The sequence below is a fragment of the Miscanthus floridulus genome, chromosome 11 (genome assembly GCF_019320115.1).
Source record: "Miscanthus floridulus cultivar M001 chromosome 11, ASM1932011v1, whole genome shotgun sequence".
NCBI classification, from domain to species: domain Eukaryota; kingdom Viridiplantae; phylum Streptophyta; class Magnoliopsida; order Poales; family Poaceae; genus Miscanthus; species Miscanthus floridulus.
In genome coordinates, this window is record NC_089590.1 from 57,199,850 (window position 1) to 57,218,259 (window position 18,410).

An 18,410-nucleotide genomic window follows, 5' to 3' on the forward strand; every position below is an offset into this window, starting at 1 on the left:
ATACGAGGCCGAGGCCCAAGCAAGCGAAACGCTTGGGACGCCCAAAGTTGTGTCCGAGATCGGAGGAAAGTCTCCGAATGGGATCCCACCGTAGGGAGGCACCGAGCCACTGAGGCCTAGCGAACGGCCTCGGCACCCACTAGAGACATCCTCTGGTACTCTTAGAGTGTGTCTCTGGACCGCTAGCCGTCCCCTAGCGAACGGGGTATGGGCCTCCACTCGGACTACCCGATAACAGCTCACCGGAAGTGCCACCGCTCGTGCCCATCGAGGGTAGCGAGGCACATTCCACCCCTCCTTCCGAGCGAAAAGGAAGCGCGAGGGTCGCACAAAAAGTTAGGGGAACCCCCGACGGCCTTCTCGTTTTATGCAGAGGCTAGGGGGCTCTTCCTGCAATCTTGCCGAGACCCAGCGACCCCAACTCGCACTCAAAGGGGCTCAGCAAAACAAACCCTCCTTCCGAGCAAAAAGGAAGCGTGAGGGTCGTACAAAAAGACAGGGGAGTTCCTGACGGCCCTCTCACCCTGTGCAGAGGCTAGGGGGCTCTTCCTGCAAATACACCGAGACCCCACAACTCGGGCCCGCGCCCAAAAAGGGCCTCGGCAAACAAACCCTCACGCGCGAGGGGCGTATAAAAAGTCAGGGGAACTCCCGACGGCCCTCTCGCTCTACGCAGAGGCTAGGGGCTCTTCCTGCAACCTTGCCGAGACCAGAATGGGCTCGGCAAACAAACCCTCCGTCCGAACGAAAAGGATATGTGAGGGGCAGATGAAAAAGTCAGGGGACCCCCGACCATCCTCTTGCTCCAGGCAGAGGCTCGGGGGCTCCTCTTTCACCCAAAGACCAAGACAAACGGTTCAAAGCCACGCTAGAGGTTTCACTACAAAACACGATAAAGGGCACCGAGCCCGTTACGGTCCAGGGGTTCGAAGGCTGGGCCTCCAAGAGGTTTCAACAGCCGCCCCAGGGCAACAGAGTTAGGGACGACTTTGGGGCGAGCCTACGAATGGCCCAGGCCCGAGCGAACAGTCGCTCGGGGCGTCCTAAGTCGTGTCCAAGACTGGTAGGAAAGTATCCGAATGGAATCCCACCGTAGGGAGGCACCGAGCCACCGAGGCCCAGCGAACGGCCTCGGCACCCACTAGAGAAATCCTCTGGTACTTTTGGAGTGCGTCTCTGGACCGCTAGCCGTCCCCTAGCGAACGGGGCTCGGGCCTCCACTCGGACTACCCGATAACAGCTCACCGGAAGTGTCCACGCTCACGTCCATCGAGGGTAGCCTGGCACATTCCACCCCTTCTTCCGAGCGAAAGGAAGCGTGAGGGTCATACCCAAAGTCAGGGGGGCCCCTGACGAACCTCTCGCTCCGTGCGGAGGCTAGAGGGCTTTTTTTCTGCAGCCTCGCCGAGACCCCCGCAACTCGAACTTGCGCTTATGGGCTCGACAAATGCAATAAGAACTAATTGCTCAAACGCAAAAATGGAGAAAGCCCCTGGAGGAGTAACTTCACTCCTCCAGGGGCTCGGGGGCTACACCCGGCGGGTGCGCTCGCGCGCACCCACCGGAACCTCAAAAAACAAACCAATTCCTACGGAGCAGGCATAAACCCAGCCTCGACAAACCCTTAGGGAGAGTGCACGCACTCCCCCCGAGGCTCGGGGGCTACTGTCGGGTACCTTAGAATGGGGTACCTCAAGCAAACATCAAATGGGTCGCTAAAATCCCATCTAAAAAATAAAGCTAGAAGGTAAGCCGTGGGCCCCTCACCTGCCACGACCGAGCCCACTGGGTCCTCCTCCTCCTCGCCTCGAGCCTCGAGCAGGAGGTCTCGGCATCCTAACACAAACTCCGCCTCGCGCGAGGCTTCCCAGGGAAGGCCTCGGCAGGGAGCGCCGTCTCCGTCTCGCCCGAGGCTCTCCACGGAAGGCCTCGGTAGGGGGTATATTCTCCGTATCGCGCGAGGCGTCTCGCGCAAGGCCTCAGCAAGGAGCCCGATCTCCGTCTCGCGCGAGGCCTCAGTCTCCGTGTCGCTCGAGGCCGGGTCGCCCGCAGCCCATCACCCCCCGCCTCGACCGAACCTCCAGACAACGCGTCATGTCTCATTAATGCTTCAACCACTCCCACAATCTCAGCCGGACGACGGCTCAACGCCACAGAATGGCCGACGCGACCCGAGGTCGCATCAGCGCCATACCGGCCGGGACAGGGCACGACGGGTATTACCGGCCACTGTGTCCTAACACTGTGTCCACGATCAGCGCCATACCGGCTGGGACAGGGTACGGCGGGGATTACCGGCCACTGTACACCAAGGTCTCGGCGATCTTGGGGTTCGCGCCTGCCGAGACCCCTCCACCGCGGGGCAGCCTCGGCACCGACCAAGCCTCGGCCTCGCGCACAGTCCGTCCACAGTGGCTTGCACGTTCACCACCGCACCCACTCCGAGGCAGTCCCGGGGTTCCCATGACGCACAGAATCTGATGGGACGACCACGCCGCTCCAGTGCTCCAAGGACGGACCACTCCGGCGACCACGCTGCCACAGGAACAGGCTACAGGGCCCGAACACGCCGCCTCTGTTCACACGACACCGTATAGTTAGCTCATGTACCGTCCTAGTCATCCCTTCAGGCTATAAAAGGAGAGGACTTGGGCCGTTTTAGGACGACGAAGAAGAACACCTTGTAACACACACACACACGCACATCCCTGCCGCTTGAGAGCAACGTCTCAAACGGCCCGCACGACACCCTACCGAGACCTGGGACCAGCTCCCTCTCTCCTTTAGCTTGTAACCCCCTACTACGAGCACTTCGGTGCAAGGAATACAAGATCGACCTCTCAGACTGGACGTAGGGCCTCGATTGCCTAAACCAGTATAAACCTTGTGTCTCTTTGCATCACCATCCGGAATCGGGAGCACGCAGAACAAATTCACTGGTTGGTTGAGGACCCCCCGGTCCGAAACACCGACAGATACATTAACATCTGCCAGGTTCAAATAAAATATACTATCAAGACATACAGATTTTAACAAAACTAGTTTGATATTGTTGTTGATATATTTTTCTAGGTTTAAAAAAAGTTTGATAATAAATTATCGCCAGTGCTAGCATCCGGATATTCAGTCCAGACGCCTGTGGCCGTCTTCGGCTGGCTTTAAGCCGGCTGGCTGGCTAGCCAACCAACTCACGAAATTACTGTTCACGTCCTACCAGAACAGTATTTTCCTCTCACAACAATCAGCCGGAACAGTATTTTTCAGTCCGGCTCACAGCAATCAGCCGGAACAGTATTTTTCAGTCCTGCCAAACAGGCCCTGTGCTTACACTCTGTTTCGCGCGCCTCACGCGGGCATGTGCCGCCCTGAACGTCACTGGGGAGGAGGCAGCACCCGTCCGCGCCTCTGGTTCGGATGCCCAGCCGGTGGCGAGAGGAGGAGGAGACACCGTGGCGAGGCAGCAGAAGACGAGGAGGGAGATACAACACTCAATCTACTTTTAAAACATCTAGATGCAACACTTACAACGTACGTTTGAAGACAGATAAAACACTTGAAACAAACATATATGTACAACCATTGCAATATATGCAACATCTCGACCTACTTTTACAATATCCCTATAAAACACTTTGCAACTATACCTATGAAACATCTGAAACGCTTAAAACATAGACTTGCAACATGCTCCTTCAGCGCAACGTCTTTACGCTTTTTGCGAAATGAACGCTCGTCGGCACGTGGAGTTAGAGCTTACCGGTGGCGCGGACCTTACGGCCTCGGTGGAAAAGGCCACATCAGGCCTGGTGGAGAAGGCCGCGGTAGGTCCACGCGTTGGAGAAGTCCGCGGCGGGCAAGAGATGCAGTGGAGAGGGAGGAAGACCAGCTGCCGCGCTTGGGCACAACGGAGATGGCGGCCGGGCGTGATGGAAAGGGAGGCGCGGTGGAGAGCGCGGTCGCCGAACGATGCTGCGACGCTACGGTGAGTTGGGTTTTCTTTAGAACAGTCGCGGGATGAGTGGGCTGGCGTCGCGGCCCAGCACGCCCGCTTCCTAGAAGTACCGATAAATTACTGTGAAAGCGCATTTAGTTAGGTTAAGAACATTGTACACTGTACGCTTGGGCTTTGGGAGCACCCCAGCCGTCGGATTTATATCGGACGGTCCTGAACGAAACGAAACCCAAATATCTGGACGCAGACACTGGGCCGCGCTGCTTCTCCGTCCCACTGAATCGTCGCCGCCGGCTAGCCGCAGGAGCTCGCCGCCGCGCCGAAGCCGAAACCGCCGTCGCGTGTTTGTGAAGCTCTCGAAAAAGGGGCGCGCAGCATGAGAGCGGCCGTGAACACACCACCTCCGCACTGCTACTCGCGCCGCCGCGCCAGCGCCACGCTGCTAGATGCGCGCCATGTGTTCGATCACGTGCCGCAGCGTGGCCTGCCGACCCTGGCTGCGGAACTCCGCGCGCGGCCCGTGGCCGCGGCCGCCCGGAGGCCCGCGCGGCGGTCAGCCGTGTCTGCGGCTGCCCCCACCTGTGGCGCCGCTTCAGGTACTGAAATTGGAGCCTTTTCATGGTTTGCCCCCTTCTTCAGATAAGCTTGCTGCATGCACTTACCTTTGGAGCTGCCTCATTTGTGCACTGGAGTGGAGTATCATTTGGTATTTGGCCAGTGGAAGCATCATTGGATTGTTTGCGTGTGTTGTTCAATGACCCTTTAGGTTCGGTGAGATATTGGGAGTTGAGGACTGTAGTATCTTTTTGTGGCACAAAAGGACAGTGGGTGTTCAAGAATGGGAGCAAGCTTCAGTCTAGCTCGCAACTAAAAAAGTAAGAAATGCTACTAATTATTACTTAACCAGGCTACCCCAGGAGTCCAGAGTGTGTTGAATCTTCCTTACCGATTGAGTTGGGTTGCTCGATGTTTTTGGGTTTGTGCAGCGCTATGTTGGGTTTTCGTGACCTGTTTTCTTAAAAAAAAAACTGGGCCAGCACATGTTTTCGTTTCTCTTTCAAATAAAACTTACGTCAAAGCTTTTCCTTTTGAAAAAGATTTGGTGTGTTTGAAATGGTAAGAATCGAAGAGACAGGGAGAAATAAGAGAGAATAGGATTATAAGGTTTCGGTGTTCAGAAATTTGCCCTCCGTGTAATGTAGATTTGTTTGCTCAGAGGTGCACCAAATGAATTCAACTCATCTATTTCGTCATGTTTTATTGTTGGCCAGTTGACACTCTTGCTTTGTTCCCTTAAACCTGAACCCCCTGGAACTAACTGTTCTTACTGTTTTGGTAATCTGTACCTGCCATCAATCCTTGAATTGGACTTATTGACACTTAGCCTTTATTCAGTTATGTGTTTTAGCTTTATAGGATTAACAATGAATCTTTGATTTAAGGAGAGTGGGGAATTAAATTTATGGCAACTTTTGGTTTCATTGTCATCCGGGTTGCATCAAAATAGATGGAACAAAATAGCATATATGATGGTTGACCTCAAAGTGAAACTTGACTGACTTGCCTGGTAAATGCAACACACTTTGAACTTGGAAAATGCTTAGGTACACGTACAGAAAATTTGAGGCGGGAAAAGTAGTTTTCTTTGTTTTTGATTGTTCTTATCTGTTTGGAGCATCAATACATGATGTACATCATAGCGTTTTACATGCTTGTTGGGAGATTGTATCAATTTGCATGCTGGTTGGGGGATTGTAGAGGTTTGCAAGGTGTCGTTGTTCACTTGCTAGAGTTTGCTTCTTTGTAGTGAACATCATTGCTTGAGAGGCTGGGATCTCTTTAGCTATCTCTCTCTAATATTTACTTGTCCCAAGCAATGTCTTCTTGCTGAAATTGGGTAAGGTATAAACCCTTGCTTGCAATATTCTACCCCTGCTTCATTCAAGAAGTGAAGCAAGTTCTTCATATAAATGAAGCATACTATTGTCATGTATTGCGCATTCTGAGGTTAGCCATTCTTGTTGGGTACTTCCTACATGCTTTCCAAGATTAACTTCTCAACTTTGTTAAGATATGTCATACTTATCCAAACCACAACATCATTGACAAGCTTTCTAACCATTGAGCAGTTCCTCGTTTGTTTAGGACATTCCTGCAAATTCCAGCGGCCTCTTCTTCAACTTCTCGCGTGCGTTTAGCTCCGTCTGCATTCTTGCCATCAAGACGGAATTATGAAGGCTATATTCCTCGTAGCTGCTCCAGTTCATCGCTCCAGATCTATAGCCGGTCATCTCTGTTAAATCTATCACCATCTTCAGCTCTCATGGTGTCCTCCCAGCTCACCTCCTCTGACGTGGCCCAACGTTCAGAGGAATGGTTTGCTCTTCGCAAGGACAAGCTCACCACGAGCACCTTCAGTACTGCTTTGGGTTTCTGGGCTGGCAACAGAAGAGCGGAGCTGTGGAATGAGAAAGTCTTTGGAGCAACAGAGATCAAGCTCGCGGATACTGCTAGGTCTGCCATGGACTGGGGGACGCATCATGAAAGCGTAGCCATAGAGCAGTACACAAGCATCACAGGAAGACTGGTGGGCACCCTTGGCTTCGCGGTGCACACCGAGGCCAACTCAGGATGGCTCGGAGCTTCGCCTGACGGAGTCCTTGGGTGCGAACTGGACGGCGGGATCCTGGAAGTCAAGTGTCCGTTCAACAAGGGCAAGCCCGAGCTCGCTCTGCCTTGGCGGGCCATGCCGTACTACTACATGCCACAGGTGCAGGGCCTGATGGAAATCATGGGCAGGGACTGGGTGGAACTCTACTGCTGGACACCCAACGGGAGCAGCCTGTTCCGGGTGCCACGGGACCGCGCATACTGGGAGCTCATCCACGAGGTGCTGCGCGACTTCTGGTGGGGCAACGTGATGCCCGCGCGGGAGCTGGCGCTCCTGGGGAAGGAAGACGAGGCGAGATCCTTCGAGCCTCAGCCCAAGCACCGGCTCACGAACCTGGTGCTGTATAGGAGCAGGAAGCTGGCCTCCGAGGCCAAGCTATTGTGTATTGATGTTGGCGGCCATGTAGAATTCTTCAAATGAGAAGTTCTGCCGGTGATTGTACACTATGTTATGACTATTCTTTAATTTAACTCATGAATTTGTTACCTTCCAAGCGTCCTGTTCTTCTTTTTTTTTTGTTATTATGTTTAATAAAGAGTATATTCTTCCAATCACGTCTTTTTTTGACAACGACCACTCACATGTCTTGTGATGGTTTTGCGCGTTCATCAGATTTGATGTATTTGCATTCGCTGAAACTATGGAATCTGGAAAGGTTTCAGATTAGAACTTAGAAGGTTAGCTCAGAGAATGGATTTGGTGGATCGGCCAAATACAAGTCCAAATTTAATTATTTGTGGTTCTCCTTCTAGCATATGGACACCAAGCTGTGTCGTGGCACCAGGGATTTCCTGCCTTGTGCCCATTCTAAATTGCAATGCTTTTGGGTTGGCCTTTGCTTTCCCTTGTACGCAAGGAGAAGTGACCGAATCAGACAGCGATTGCCTGCTTCCCGGATATTCTCATTCCCTCCGTCCTGGAAGTCCAAAACGGCATCCACCTGCCTGTTGCTTCCGACTTCCGAGCTCTCAGGAATCCTTGTCTCGCCTTGCCTGTGGGACAAGCAAGCCTGTCTGCAGGACTGCAAATCAGCCACGCCTCATGTGGCCGGCACCTGGCTTGGCAGGACAGGGCCTAACATAACCTGGTGCCCCGGTCAAGAACATACAGCCTGTTCGCTTGCTCGTAAACGATCGTAAATTTCCAGCCGGGAACAGTGTTTTTCTCTCACACCACGATACGATACGGCCTCCCGAACATGCTGATAATACGCAGGAGGCGGACCTGTTCAAAACTCCAAGCCAAGGCCGGTAAACCATGCGCTTTGTAAGGCGGCTTTCTGATTATAGCGCAGCATGCCGCTACCCTCGGTTCTGTCATTGTGGATGTTGAGCCATGTGGTCGGGAGCGACCAGCACTGTTTGGTTCAGCAGGTTTGCAGTTCTATAATATTAGAACAGCAGGGAGCACTGCCCTCCTGTCAGTTTTGTGGATCTTAAGCCATGTGGTCACGAACGACCAGCAGTCCAGAAAGTTTGTTGGTTCAGCAGATTTGTGGTGTCTGTCTATAATTAGAACAGCAGTGCTCACGCTGCTGATCCACAATCCATGACCAAAAAGGCACCCATTCTATTCCAGATGTCTTGCGTATATTGCGTTGTTTAAGCGACCATGCGTCTTTTCTGTCCAGAAGAACGGGACCAGACACTTTGTTCTGGGAGGCAGCACTAGCAAAAACCTATAAAAGGGAACGTAGCCTCTCGCATGCTTTGTTTCAGCTTTCATCAGCACTAGCAAAGGATGGCCATTTATTTCCCTCACCAGCACAAAAAAGACGGACACATGTCCCAGACTTGCCAGAACGGGATGACAGATAATAGCCACCAGAAAGAAAAAAAAAATGAAATGCACCTGGCTAAAACAGGCACCTGAGCATCTGCAGGCGTGAAAGAATAGCTAAGTTAGATGTTGTCTTTATTTATTCTAATAAATTAGGTGGTACAGAGTTTCTACAACCCAGACAGTAACTATTACATTTGTCAATTGTCAAGTAACAGCACGCAGCACACACAGGTAGATTGGTAACATTGGACAGATAGATACATCCTCCGAATTTATTTTGGGGCCAATGAAATCAATTACTTCTGATGTTCCAGGAACATGCAGCATCAAGCAACCGGCTGGAAAAAAACTATAATGTCGTACTTCAACACAACTGAGCAGAGCACTTCATTATTCCAAAAGGAAATATCCCTGAAACAACAGTACAAGCAAAGACTCAGCAAAAAACTGAGGCCCGATTTGGAGGGCAGTATTCTAGTTTCATGCATTAACTGAGCTAGTACAAAATTTCTGCAAGGACCAAAAGAATATTACTATAAGTATAACATCACCTACCGCAATTGTCAGCTTGTCACCATTCACTGCTCACACCTTGATAGGGAAACCATACTTTCATCTTCTGATTTTCTGGGTTATACTGTTTTTTTTTTCTTTTTCTTGCAAGCAAAAACAATATATCAGCTGCTGCACCTACACCGATAGCAAACTGGTATACCTTTCTCTCTTTTTTTTTCTTTTCCTTGTTAGAAATACTCAGTCAAGATGACTGATGGATGGGAGCATCAACCAACAGAAGAAATGCTATGTTAAAACTGTATCCATCCAATGGATATAACAGAATCGAACATCTATTTTCCTGTGGGGGGTGAATCTTCATACTTGACACAGTCACGACAAAGGTTCTCCAGAAGAAATGTCTCTTGGAACTCACTGTATATACATTTCCCACATCGCAAACATCTCGAGATGCAAACAACACACCCTCTGCAAGTACTAGGTCCGCTGGTCTTGCATTCCTTTGATGGGCAATCATAAACAAGCTTGTAGTTCGGACAAAGAGGGCACTTCTCAATATCAAGAGCATATTCATCATGAAGATCTGGTACGAAAGAATCAGGAACATATCCACCATGAAGATCTGGTAAAAGATGATCAGCATGAAAGATCCGAGGCTCCTGTTTGTGTAATGCCAGCTCCTTGTCTATTTTCATCAAGGACAACAACTCTTCATATTGCGCTTCTGATGCTGTGACACGATTTGTAACTCTGAGTCTCTTGATACCAATATCTGCTTTCATATTAAATGACCTCAGATTGTCAATAAGACCTTGATGAGTAATCCGGAAAGCACCAAAAATGCCCAACTGTATCAAAAAATAAATAAAGAGACAAGAGGCAGTTAAGTAAATGGAGAATTGTGGATTGCCAAAACTGGTAGCACAAGTTTTTCATACCAGTTCAACTGCTATGCAACAAAACTGAAACACTGTAAAGCAAATAAAAATTCATGTGAAAAAAAAATACTAAGCTTTAATTGAAAAATAACTAACCCTTCTTTGAATTCTGTTGTAAAAACATGCAATATTATCAAGGTAAGTGCAAGTAAGTAGTCCTATCTAACTAGTGTGCATTCGAGTTTGTGGTCTGGCAAATATTATATAGACAAATGAATGAAATTAGCTAAATGAAAAAATATGTAAAATCTAAGTTTCCAGTTCATCTCATAGATCCAAACAGAGGGTAGCCAAGGTAGCAGCCTTGTTCCACAAACGTATATTAGCACCCAATAACATTGGCTGGATGCTCAGAGCTGTAAGTACGGAAAATGTATCTAGAGCTATCAGAAGCATGATGCAATTCAACAACAATGTAGAATCTTTTCAAGACAATAACAATCATATAAGATGGTATAGCAATATAACGCTATAACATTGGATTGCCAAGAATATCACAAGATAAAACTAGATTCCTATGGAGATGTATCATGATTCATGAATAAAACAGATTCCTATGGATCACACCATACTAACCTTTGTTAGCTGTAGATTACTCTCTAAAACAGCTTTCAATCCCTGATCTGTGATGCTTAGACAGCCCATAAGACTCAGGCACTGCACAGAACCCGGGGACTTCTGTGTCAGGCACAGAAGATCAACATCAGACACCTTCTTGCCCAAGTGTGAATCAATATGGATGCATTTCCATAAAAAAGGTTCGTTCCGGACAGCTGAACGCAGGGACTTGCACACCATCTCAACAGAGAGGATGTCACGTAAGCCAAGATAGCTCAGAACAAACACCATTGCTTCATGTGCATCATTTCCCTCCTGGACAGGAGCAACATCAACCATATCACAGCATGGCAAGGCTGTGTCACAAGAGCTAGATGGGTCCTCTGTGACCCCAATAGGCTCTGAGCAGGATGCACTAGGAGGCAACCGTGACAACTGTTCCATGCCTCCAGCACCTGAGAGGCCTCTAGACACAAAAGAATCCTCAAAAACACCAGTATAGGCACCACTCCATGGCTCCGGAGTGAGCACAAAAGCCTGATTCAAGTAATAACTCAGGTCGGCATAGAAATCATCATCGTCACCGCTTCCAAAATGCCCAGCACCAGACATGACTGCGAGGTCCCCAATGCAACTGGCAATCGCAGCTGTGAACGTAGTCTCCAGGTTCATCCCGAAGGGGTCCGCGGGTAAGAGATCCACAGGATCCGACTCCTCCACCTCCTCCAGCTCCAGCTCCAGCTCCAGCTCCAGCTCCAGCTCATCCCACCACAGCGAATTCACCCCGCAGGATGACAGAGGGGAGGCCTCCTCCGACCGACACCCACAACCAAGCATCATGCTGGCACAATCATCGGTCACCAGGAGCGAGCGTGACGAGCAATTCAGCGCCATAGCCTCCAACCTCCCTTCTACTACCTCCTCTATCTCTCGCTCTCTTTTTTTTTCTTTTTTCTTTTTTTTGATTTTATCTACAGAGGACGATAGAACACGCGGCCCTAGATCTCCTCAAGAGAACCCTCTATTCCTGGTCCGGGCCGATCAAAAAACACAATCCCAAGGACCAAAAACTTCACGGAGCAGTCTCGATCATGGATCCCAATCCAATAGCAGAGAAGCTAGGCGCCCTAACAACAAAAAAACTAATCCGAATCCCCTCTACCAATCTACCCCCAAATCTAATCACCCGACATCACCAACACCACTCAGCCTGGATAATCACGCCCAAATCGCCAAAATCAATTAGCACCAAAACAAACACTCCTCCCAGATCCCCGATACAACCAGCAACAGTAATAACAGTGGGAAAGGGAAACCAAAATCCCCAAACCAGTACGACGAGGCTTCTCGAGGGGTCGCGATTAGCTAATCGGGCTGCAGGCAGATGCACAGCTCCAAATGCGGCGGCCGGCGGTAGGACGGGTGGTGCTGGGATTGGAGTGGAGACGGTGGCGCGCGGAAACCCTACGCGGGAGGCAGGCTATGAGGAGAAGGTGGTGGTGGTGTGGAGAGGGGGGTGGCGTGGGGGTTCCGCAAAAAATCTCGAAGCCTCCTCTTCCTTCCTGCCGTCCCCGTTGGCCTTCTACCGCGCCGCGCGAGGGGAGCGGAGGAGAAGGAGGGGTGGGGAAGGGACGAGAGGGTGTGGCGGCCTCTGCTCTGGTGGGGGCCGGGGCAGCGGGCAGCGGGCAGCGGCTGGCTAGGCGAACGCGATCTGGTTTTTCTAACTCGCCTTTTCTTTGCGTTCTGGTGGGGGGTTTCCTTCCGTCCGAACGGGGGATTTCCTGAAGATGACCCGCCCGCAGCCGCGGCCGCGCGCGCGGATTCGCGCCGTTGGGGGTGACGGCGGAGGCGGACCGCGCGAGGCGAGGGTTGGATTGCTGCGCGGTTTTGCTATTTGGAAACTCTTCTGGGCTTAATTTTCTGAGCATGTGTTTTATGTAATTTCAATATGTGATTTTTTTTTACGTTATAAGATTAAGATTCAATAGCCTTCAGCTTTCTTTTACTTTTAGACAATCATAAGATCACAGAATCACAGATCACAGATAATCGGAAATAATTTTTTTTCTATAGAAGGACAAATCATAAATCCGTCGCCGCCACCATCGTAGGTTGCGTTGAGGACGAGTGGCCGGTAGGACGACACACGTATGCAGAAAAACGTGTGCCCCTCTGCATACGCTTTAGGTAAAAATTAGTCTACCTGTTGATTGCTTGCCTCTGTTTTCAGTAATCGTGCATGCTGACACCTCCTCGACACATGATTAATCGATCGAACATGGCAAGTTGTTTACCATTTCATCTCTTGCAATGTATTTTTGCAACTTGTGCAGGTGCAACGCCTATCGTCACATGGTTCGCTGGTTTGATGAAGCGTACGTGCACTACCGTGAAGCCGACGACATTGCTTCCCCATCAGGTGAGTGGACCGAAGCAGCAGTGTATCGTGCATGTACATAGATTGCATCAAAAATCCATATGTTTTTTATGCTAAAACACATATATGTTGTATAGCATTTCTATTTTTTATATCTGCATTCTTGGAAGACGATCAAAGAGCGTGAATGTATTTTCGCGGTGAAAATGACAATTCTAAATTCATGGCCATTCTAGATGCCGCGGCACTGTGGAAGAGCCTGGATCCACAAGAAATTTAATTGATATATATGAAGGTTGAATCACCCCCTCCCAAAAATAATAGCACCTATATAAAATCAATAACAAAGACACCATATGGATATGTGATGAAGTGGAATATCAAATGATGCGAGTGAACATTTTGTGCAATCATAAATGTATTTTTTTCTTCTAAAAATTTAATTGATATATATGAAGATTGAATCACCCCCTCCCAAAAATAATAGCACCTATATAAAATCAATAACAAAGACACCATATCATGTGAGATGAAGTGGAATATCAAATGATGCAAGTGAACATTTTGTGCAATCATAAATGTATTTTTTCTTTTAAAAAATTGGTCAGCTTCGTCTCGCGGTCTCGCCTCCCCAAAGTTTTACACACACCGATGAGAATGAAGTAGCTAGAAGGGAACATACTTTTTACATATGAGACTGAGCATTATGACCCTATTTGGTCCCTTGGGACTACAGACTAAAGACTATATTCTAGTCCATAAATTGCCAAACAGACAGACTAAAAGAGAGACTAGTAATATGTAGTCCAGTAGTTCCTCGAGAGGTGCTATTTTGGGACTACTAGCTCAAAAGGACAGTCCATACCCCTTCATTATTGCCCGTCCCCACCCTTAATTCTTCTCTCAAGGGGGTATCTTGGTCTTTATTCAGCAGCTTTAATGTCCTTTAGTTCCCTCTAGTCCCTTGAACCAAATATGTTAGCAGTCCCTCCATTTTAATCCTCTAGTTCCGTGAACCAAACAGGTCCATCTTTCTCCTTGCAGATCTGATGATGTCCATCTTTCTTAAATCCTTAGACGGTATGGAAAAGAGATAGCAAAGCAATAGACGGCGGATAAGACCAGCCATTAAGCCAGAACTAATGAACAGTAAGTACACACTAATTTTCTTGCCACCATCCATAATGAAAACAATAGTGATAGGATGAAAGAATAAAAGAAATCTTCAATAAGGCAATGGTGTTAGAGCATGAACGGATCTAGTGGAATGTCTAAATATGGCAAGGCATACCCTAAGGTCTAAGCCTAGCCCAACAATAGAATTATCCCTCGATTAAAAAAAAGAGCTTTTTAGCTATATAATCTTCAAAGAAATGTCTCTTTTTTGTATGGTCTTTTTTTTTATAAACTTAGCTGTATGCCCTGAAACGAAATTTTATTACCTCTGTATGGCTTTCGGTAAGTGTACTAAGGGTACTCTGTTAGTGGGCACTAGTTGAGATGTGAAAAGACAAAAATACTGTTTCTGCTCCCATCCAGTTCGACACCGACGCCGCATATCGAATCGAGAAAAAAAAAACACCGACGATGGGGGAGGGTGCCGACGCCGCCGCAGCCGGCCAGGGACCGTCGCCGCCGGGAGCTCCCGCCCCGGATCCGCCCGGCCTCACACCCGTTGTGTGTCGCCGTGGCGCGGCCCCGCCACCCGGGCCGTCCTCGTTGCCGTCCGCCGCCCGCCCGCGGCGCCCGCGGCCGCACGCCTCCACGCCCCGCGACCGTTCGCGGTCCCGTGCCGCCGCGTCCCGTCCGCCTTCGCCACCTCCTCCTCCCCGCTCCTGTCCGCGCGGTAAGCGATCCAATCCAACGTCCCTACTTCCCCGTGGAGCCCTGAGGGACGGTGGTGGTCTGACCCGATATATGGGATCGGGGTGTGGTTTTTGCAGGCCTCTGGCGGCGATGATGGGGTCCCCGGTGACGGTGGCCGCGGTGATGGCGCGTCTCACGGCGCGCCCCGGTGCCAGCGCGCGGGCGTGCTGCGAGCTCTCCCAAGGCACGTTGCTTCCCCGCACTTGCCATCTAAAGTCGTGCTGCTGCATCTGATGCTATCCAATGTTCTTGTTAATACTTAAGTAATGCTGATTTGCTCGTTGATGCGAATGTGTGTCGCCTGCGAAGTTCACTTGGAACACTGAATGGATATATGTTGTAGATGCATTTAGCCATTGACTTGTTTCATGATTTCAAACAAGTGAGGCTTATAAATGGAATGTGGTTGTAGTTTCGAGTGAACCTAGTTCTATTGTTCATTGCATGGCATTTTATTATTAATAGGTATTAGGATCGTGAAACCAGTATCTCATACAAACTCTTATTTTCTTCATATCACTATAGCACAAGAAAAAGAATACAAAGCACCGGCTATAGGAACCAGTTCAAACATTATATGGTAAGGGAAAAGGAACAGATGCACCGTTGATCAAATAGAACTACCAAGTCAGGGCCTAGTTTTTGTTTCCAGCCTGCAGCTTGCCGCAGGGTCCCTTCCTGCCCCACTGATCTGACCCCACCAAACTACACTAGCAACAGCTCAATACGAAAGATTGCAATTGTTCCTGTATTTCAATAGTTCACAAGCAATAAGATCAATGAGTGTATTCAGTCATTTCTGTGGTTCCTTGTTTACACTTGATCACCACCAATCCAAATGTTTTCTATGATGGTACATAGTTTCAGTTCTCTAGTTTCAGCTGTTCTTGAATTCATTTTCCAACTTCCTGTCTATATGGGGTTAGTATTGATTTTGTCAGTGTGGTACTATTTTTGTGATTGGCATGTGGGGCCAACAATCATGTTATCTAAATTTCTTATCTTTGCTGTGTGCCCTGATCTATGCTTCCTTTTTGAAGTTGTTGTGTAGATTTACAGAGTTTCAGTTCTCTAGTTTCAGATTTTTTTTTTTCAGATTTGTCCGTTTGTTATTCTTGATGTCTCATATTACAGTGAGTTTTAAATTTCCCAAGCCTTTGCTTACCTTATGTGCTGCTATGTTGCAGGTTCTTGAAGTTGTTGTGTAGATCCCATCCTTTCGAAAGGATAAAAGATGTGTCTTTTGGGAAAAAAGCTATCATGGCATTTCTTCCACTGCAAAGTTAGAAGAATTTACCCAGCAATAGCCAGTTTCCTCGTTAGGATATTAGAATAGACTGAAATAATCTTAATGTTACATGGCATGGTTCATATGTGAGACCAATGTATGTTTGAACTTGCACTTTTGTGCGACCTTATTTATGTGAGACTGAAACTATGGTGGATTTGTGAACAATTAATGTGTCAACCTATGGTTAATTGCAATGCATTTGTGAAATTTTTTATGCATTTGATAAGCTCATTTTATTGCAATATATTTGTGTACTTGATTATGTGGTTATGTGTGAATTTATTTGCTTAATATTACTCCAAATATACAACAAACGAACAAAACTCTGCATTTTATTTTTTTGCCAGGGGTAAAATGGTCTTTTTACCCTTGACTTAACACCGTAAAGTGACAAAAACGGACAGAAGGCCATAGAGGCGATGAAATTTCGTTTTAGGGCCATACAACTAAGTTTTAAAAAAAGGATCAGGAAGAACCATTTTTTTCAGGACCATACAGCTAAAAAGCTCAGAAAAAATCTAACCAAGCCGAGCGTGCTCCTCTTCGTGTCGCCCGTCGCCCCGTCGGTGGCTCCTCTCCACTTCGCGCGAGTTCGCGACCGAGTGCCGCGCCTACCTCCGCGACCCCACGCCCGTAGCCTACCCAACGGCGCCATCAAGGACCCTTACGAGTGTTAGAATTATACCAACCATCCGTATTGCCTAGCCCAAAGGGGCAAATATACACTATACATATACAAAAAAGCCCTCCTAAGTAAGAGAAAATAGATATACATCCTATACATCTAACACCCCCCTCAAACTCATGGTGGATCTACAACACTGAGTTTGGAGAGCAAGAATCGATGATGCACCCCCCCTCAAACTCATGGTGGATCTACAACTCGAACAGTGGTCATGTGAGCAATAGGAGCAAAGGTCTCCTCATAATCAATATCGTACTCCTGTTGGAAACCACACGCCACAAGGCGAGCCTTGTAGCACTCAAGAGAGCGCGAGTCTTGACCTTGTACACCCACTTGTAGGTGATAGGATTGACATGAGGTGGCAAAGGGACAAGATCCCAGGTGCCAGTACGCTCCAAGGCAGCAATCTCCTCGGACATAGCGTGCTGCCACTCCTGGTGAGCAGCAGCCTCCCGATAGGTCATAGGCTCAGCCAAGACAGCAGCGGTGAAGCCAAGACGATCAGGAGGACGAGTGTGCTACGGTCACGAAGACCATAGCGAGGAGACTCAGGAGGAGGTCTAAGGACGGACGGGGAAGAGTCAAGCGGCGGTACAGACCGCGGCCAACGAGTGTAGTAGTTAGTGATCTCACGAGACACATCGGTGGTGGAGGAGATACTGGTGGTGGTGGTGGTGGTGGATCAACCGGAGACAAGGAGGCAGCCGGCAGGGGCGCAGGGGAAGACCCAAGGATGGACAGAGAGGAGTCTAGTGGTGGAACAGGATGCGAACAATGGGTGGAGCAGCGATTCAGCTCACGAAGGGAAGTAAACGGTGAGAGAGGAACAATCGGTGGAGGAGGAGCACCCGAAGGCAAAGGTGCACGCGGAGGTGGAGAGACAGTAGAGCAAAAACACAAATCAAGAAGAGTAAGGAATGAGAGGGATTCAACAGTGCCAGACGGACTGCTAGAGGACCGAGGATAGTAGGAGCAAGATTCATCGAAGGTGACATCCCGAGAAATCCTCATGCGGCGAGCAACAGGATCATAGCAGCGATAGCCTTTGTGTTCAGTGTTGTACCCAAGAAAGACGCACTCAATCGACTGGGCAGTCAGCTTGGTGCGCTCACGAGGTGGAAGAAGAACGTAGCAGACACAACCAAAACAATGGAGATGCCTATAGGAAGGAGAACCGAAAAGACGCTGATAGGGAGTAGAGCCCTGAAGAGCAGAGGAGTGTTGTCGATTAATAAGAAAGACAGTCGTAGAGACAGCCTCAGCCCAAAAGTGAGGAGCAAGATCAGCGGAATTGAGAAAAGCCCGAGCTGTTTCAAGAATATGGCGATGCTTACGTTCAGCAATACCATTCCGAGCATGAGCACCATGGCATGAGAACTGGGGAAGAGTACCCTAGTCAGCAAGGTAACGCCGATGTGCATCGGAAATGTATTCGCCGGCAGAATCACCATGAAAACACGAATAGGAGAACCATACTGAGTGCGAACCATTGTGGCGAACTGCTGGTAAATGAAAAAAAACTAACCACGAGAAGACATCAAATAGATCCAAGTGAATCGCGAATAATCATCAATGAATATGACATAGTATGAGTGACCCCCTTTTGAAGTGAAGGGAGCACGACCCCATACATCAGAATGGACAAGATCAAAAGGGCGCTGAGACATAGATTCACTAGAATGATATGGGAGTTGTAGCTGTTTGCCAAGCTTGCAACCCGTATAATGGAGAGCACTCTCACCAGAAACAAGGCATAGGACATCGCTACCAACTA

General features: G+C 48.8%; 2 protein-coding genes and 1 long non-coding RNA gene across 4 annotated transcripts; 2 read left to right on the forward strand and 1 right to left on the reverse strand.

The window, feature by feature from the left end:
* Positions 1-3,986: 3,986 nt before the first annotated feature.
* Positions 3,987-7,739, forward strand: LOC136493164 (uncharacterized). 2 transcript variants are annotated; one of them, XM_066489214.1, is made up of 3 exons: positions 3,987-4,548; positions 4,719-4,827; positions 6,098-7,739. In XM_066489214.1, exons 1-3 carry the CDS (start codon positions 4,329-4,331, stop codon positions 7,041-7,043), a joined length of 1,275 nt encoding a protein of 424 aa, XP_066345311.1. In that variant the 5' UTR covers positions 3,987-4,328; the 3' UTR covers positions 7,044-7,739. The 2 variants fall into 2 exon arrangements, with proteins under 2 accessions (XP_066345311.1, XP_066345312.1); XM_066489215.1 differs by lacking the exon at positions 4,719-4,827 and having other exon boundaries at positions 3,988-4,548; positions 6,082-7,737.
* Positions 7,740-8,514: 775 nt separating this feature from the next.
* LOC136490837 (F-box protein SKIP14-like) lies at positions 8,515-12,155 on the reverse strand. The gene is made up of 3 exons (XM_066487025.1): positions 10,436-12,155; positions 8,961-9,769; positions 8,515-8,816 (listed from the first exon to the last, which is right to left on the reverse strand). Exons 1-2 carry the CDS (start codon positions 11,309-11,311, stop codon positions 9,254-9,256), a joined length of 1,392 nt encoding a protein of 463 aa, XP_066343122.1. The 5' UTR covers positions 11,312-12,155; the 3' UTR covers positions 8,515-8,816; positions 8,961-9,253.
* A 2,132-nt stretch (positions 12,156-14,287) lies between these two features.
* On the forward strand, positions 14,288-16,145 carry LOC136490838 (uncharacterized). The gene is made up of 3 exons (XR_010767878.1): positions 14,288-14,640; positions 14,738-14,844; positions 15,848-16,145. It is a non-coding gene; the product is annotated as an uncharacterized lncRNA (long non-coding RNA).
* The last annotated feature ends 2,265 nt before the right edge of the window (positions 16,146-18,410 follow it).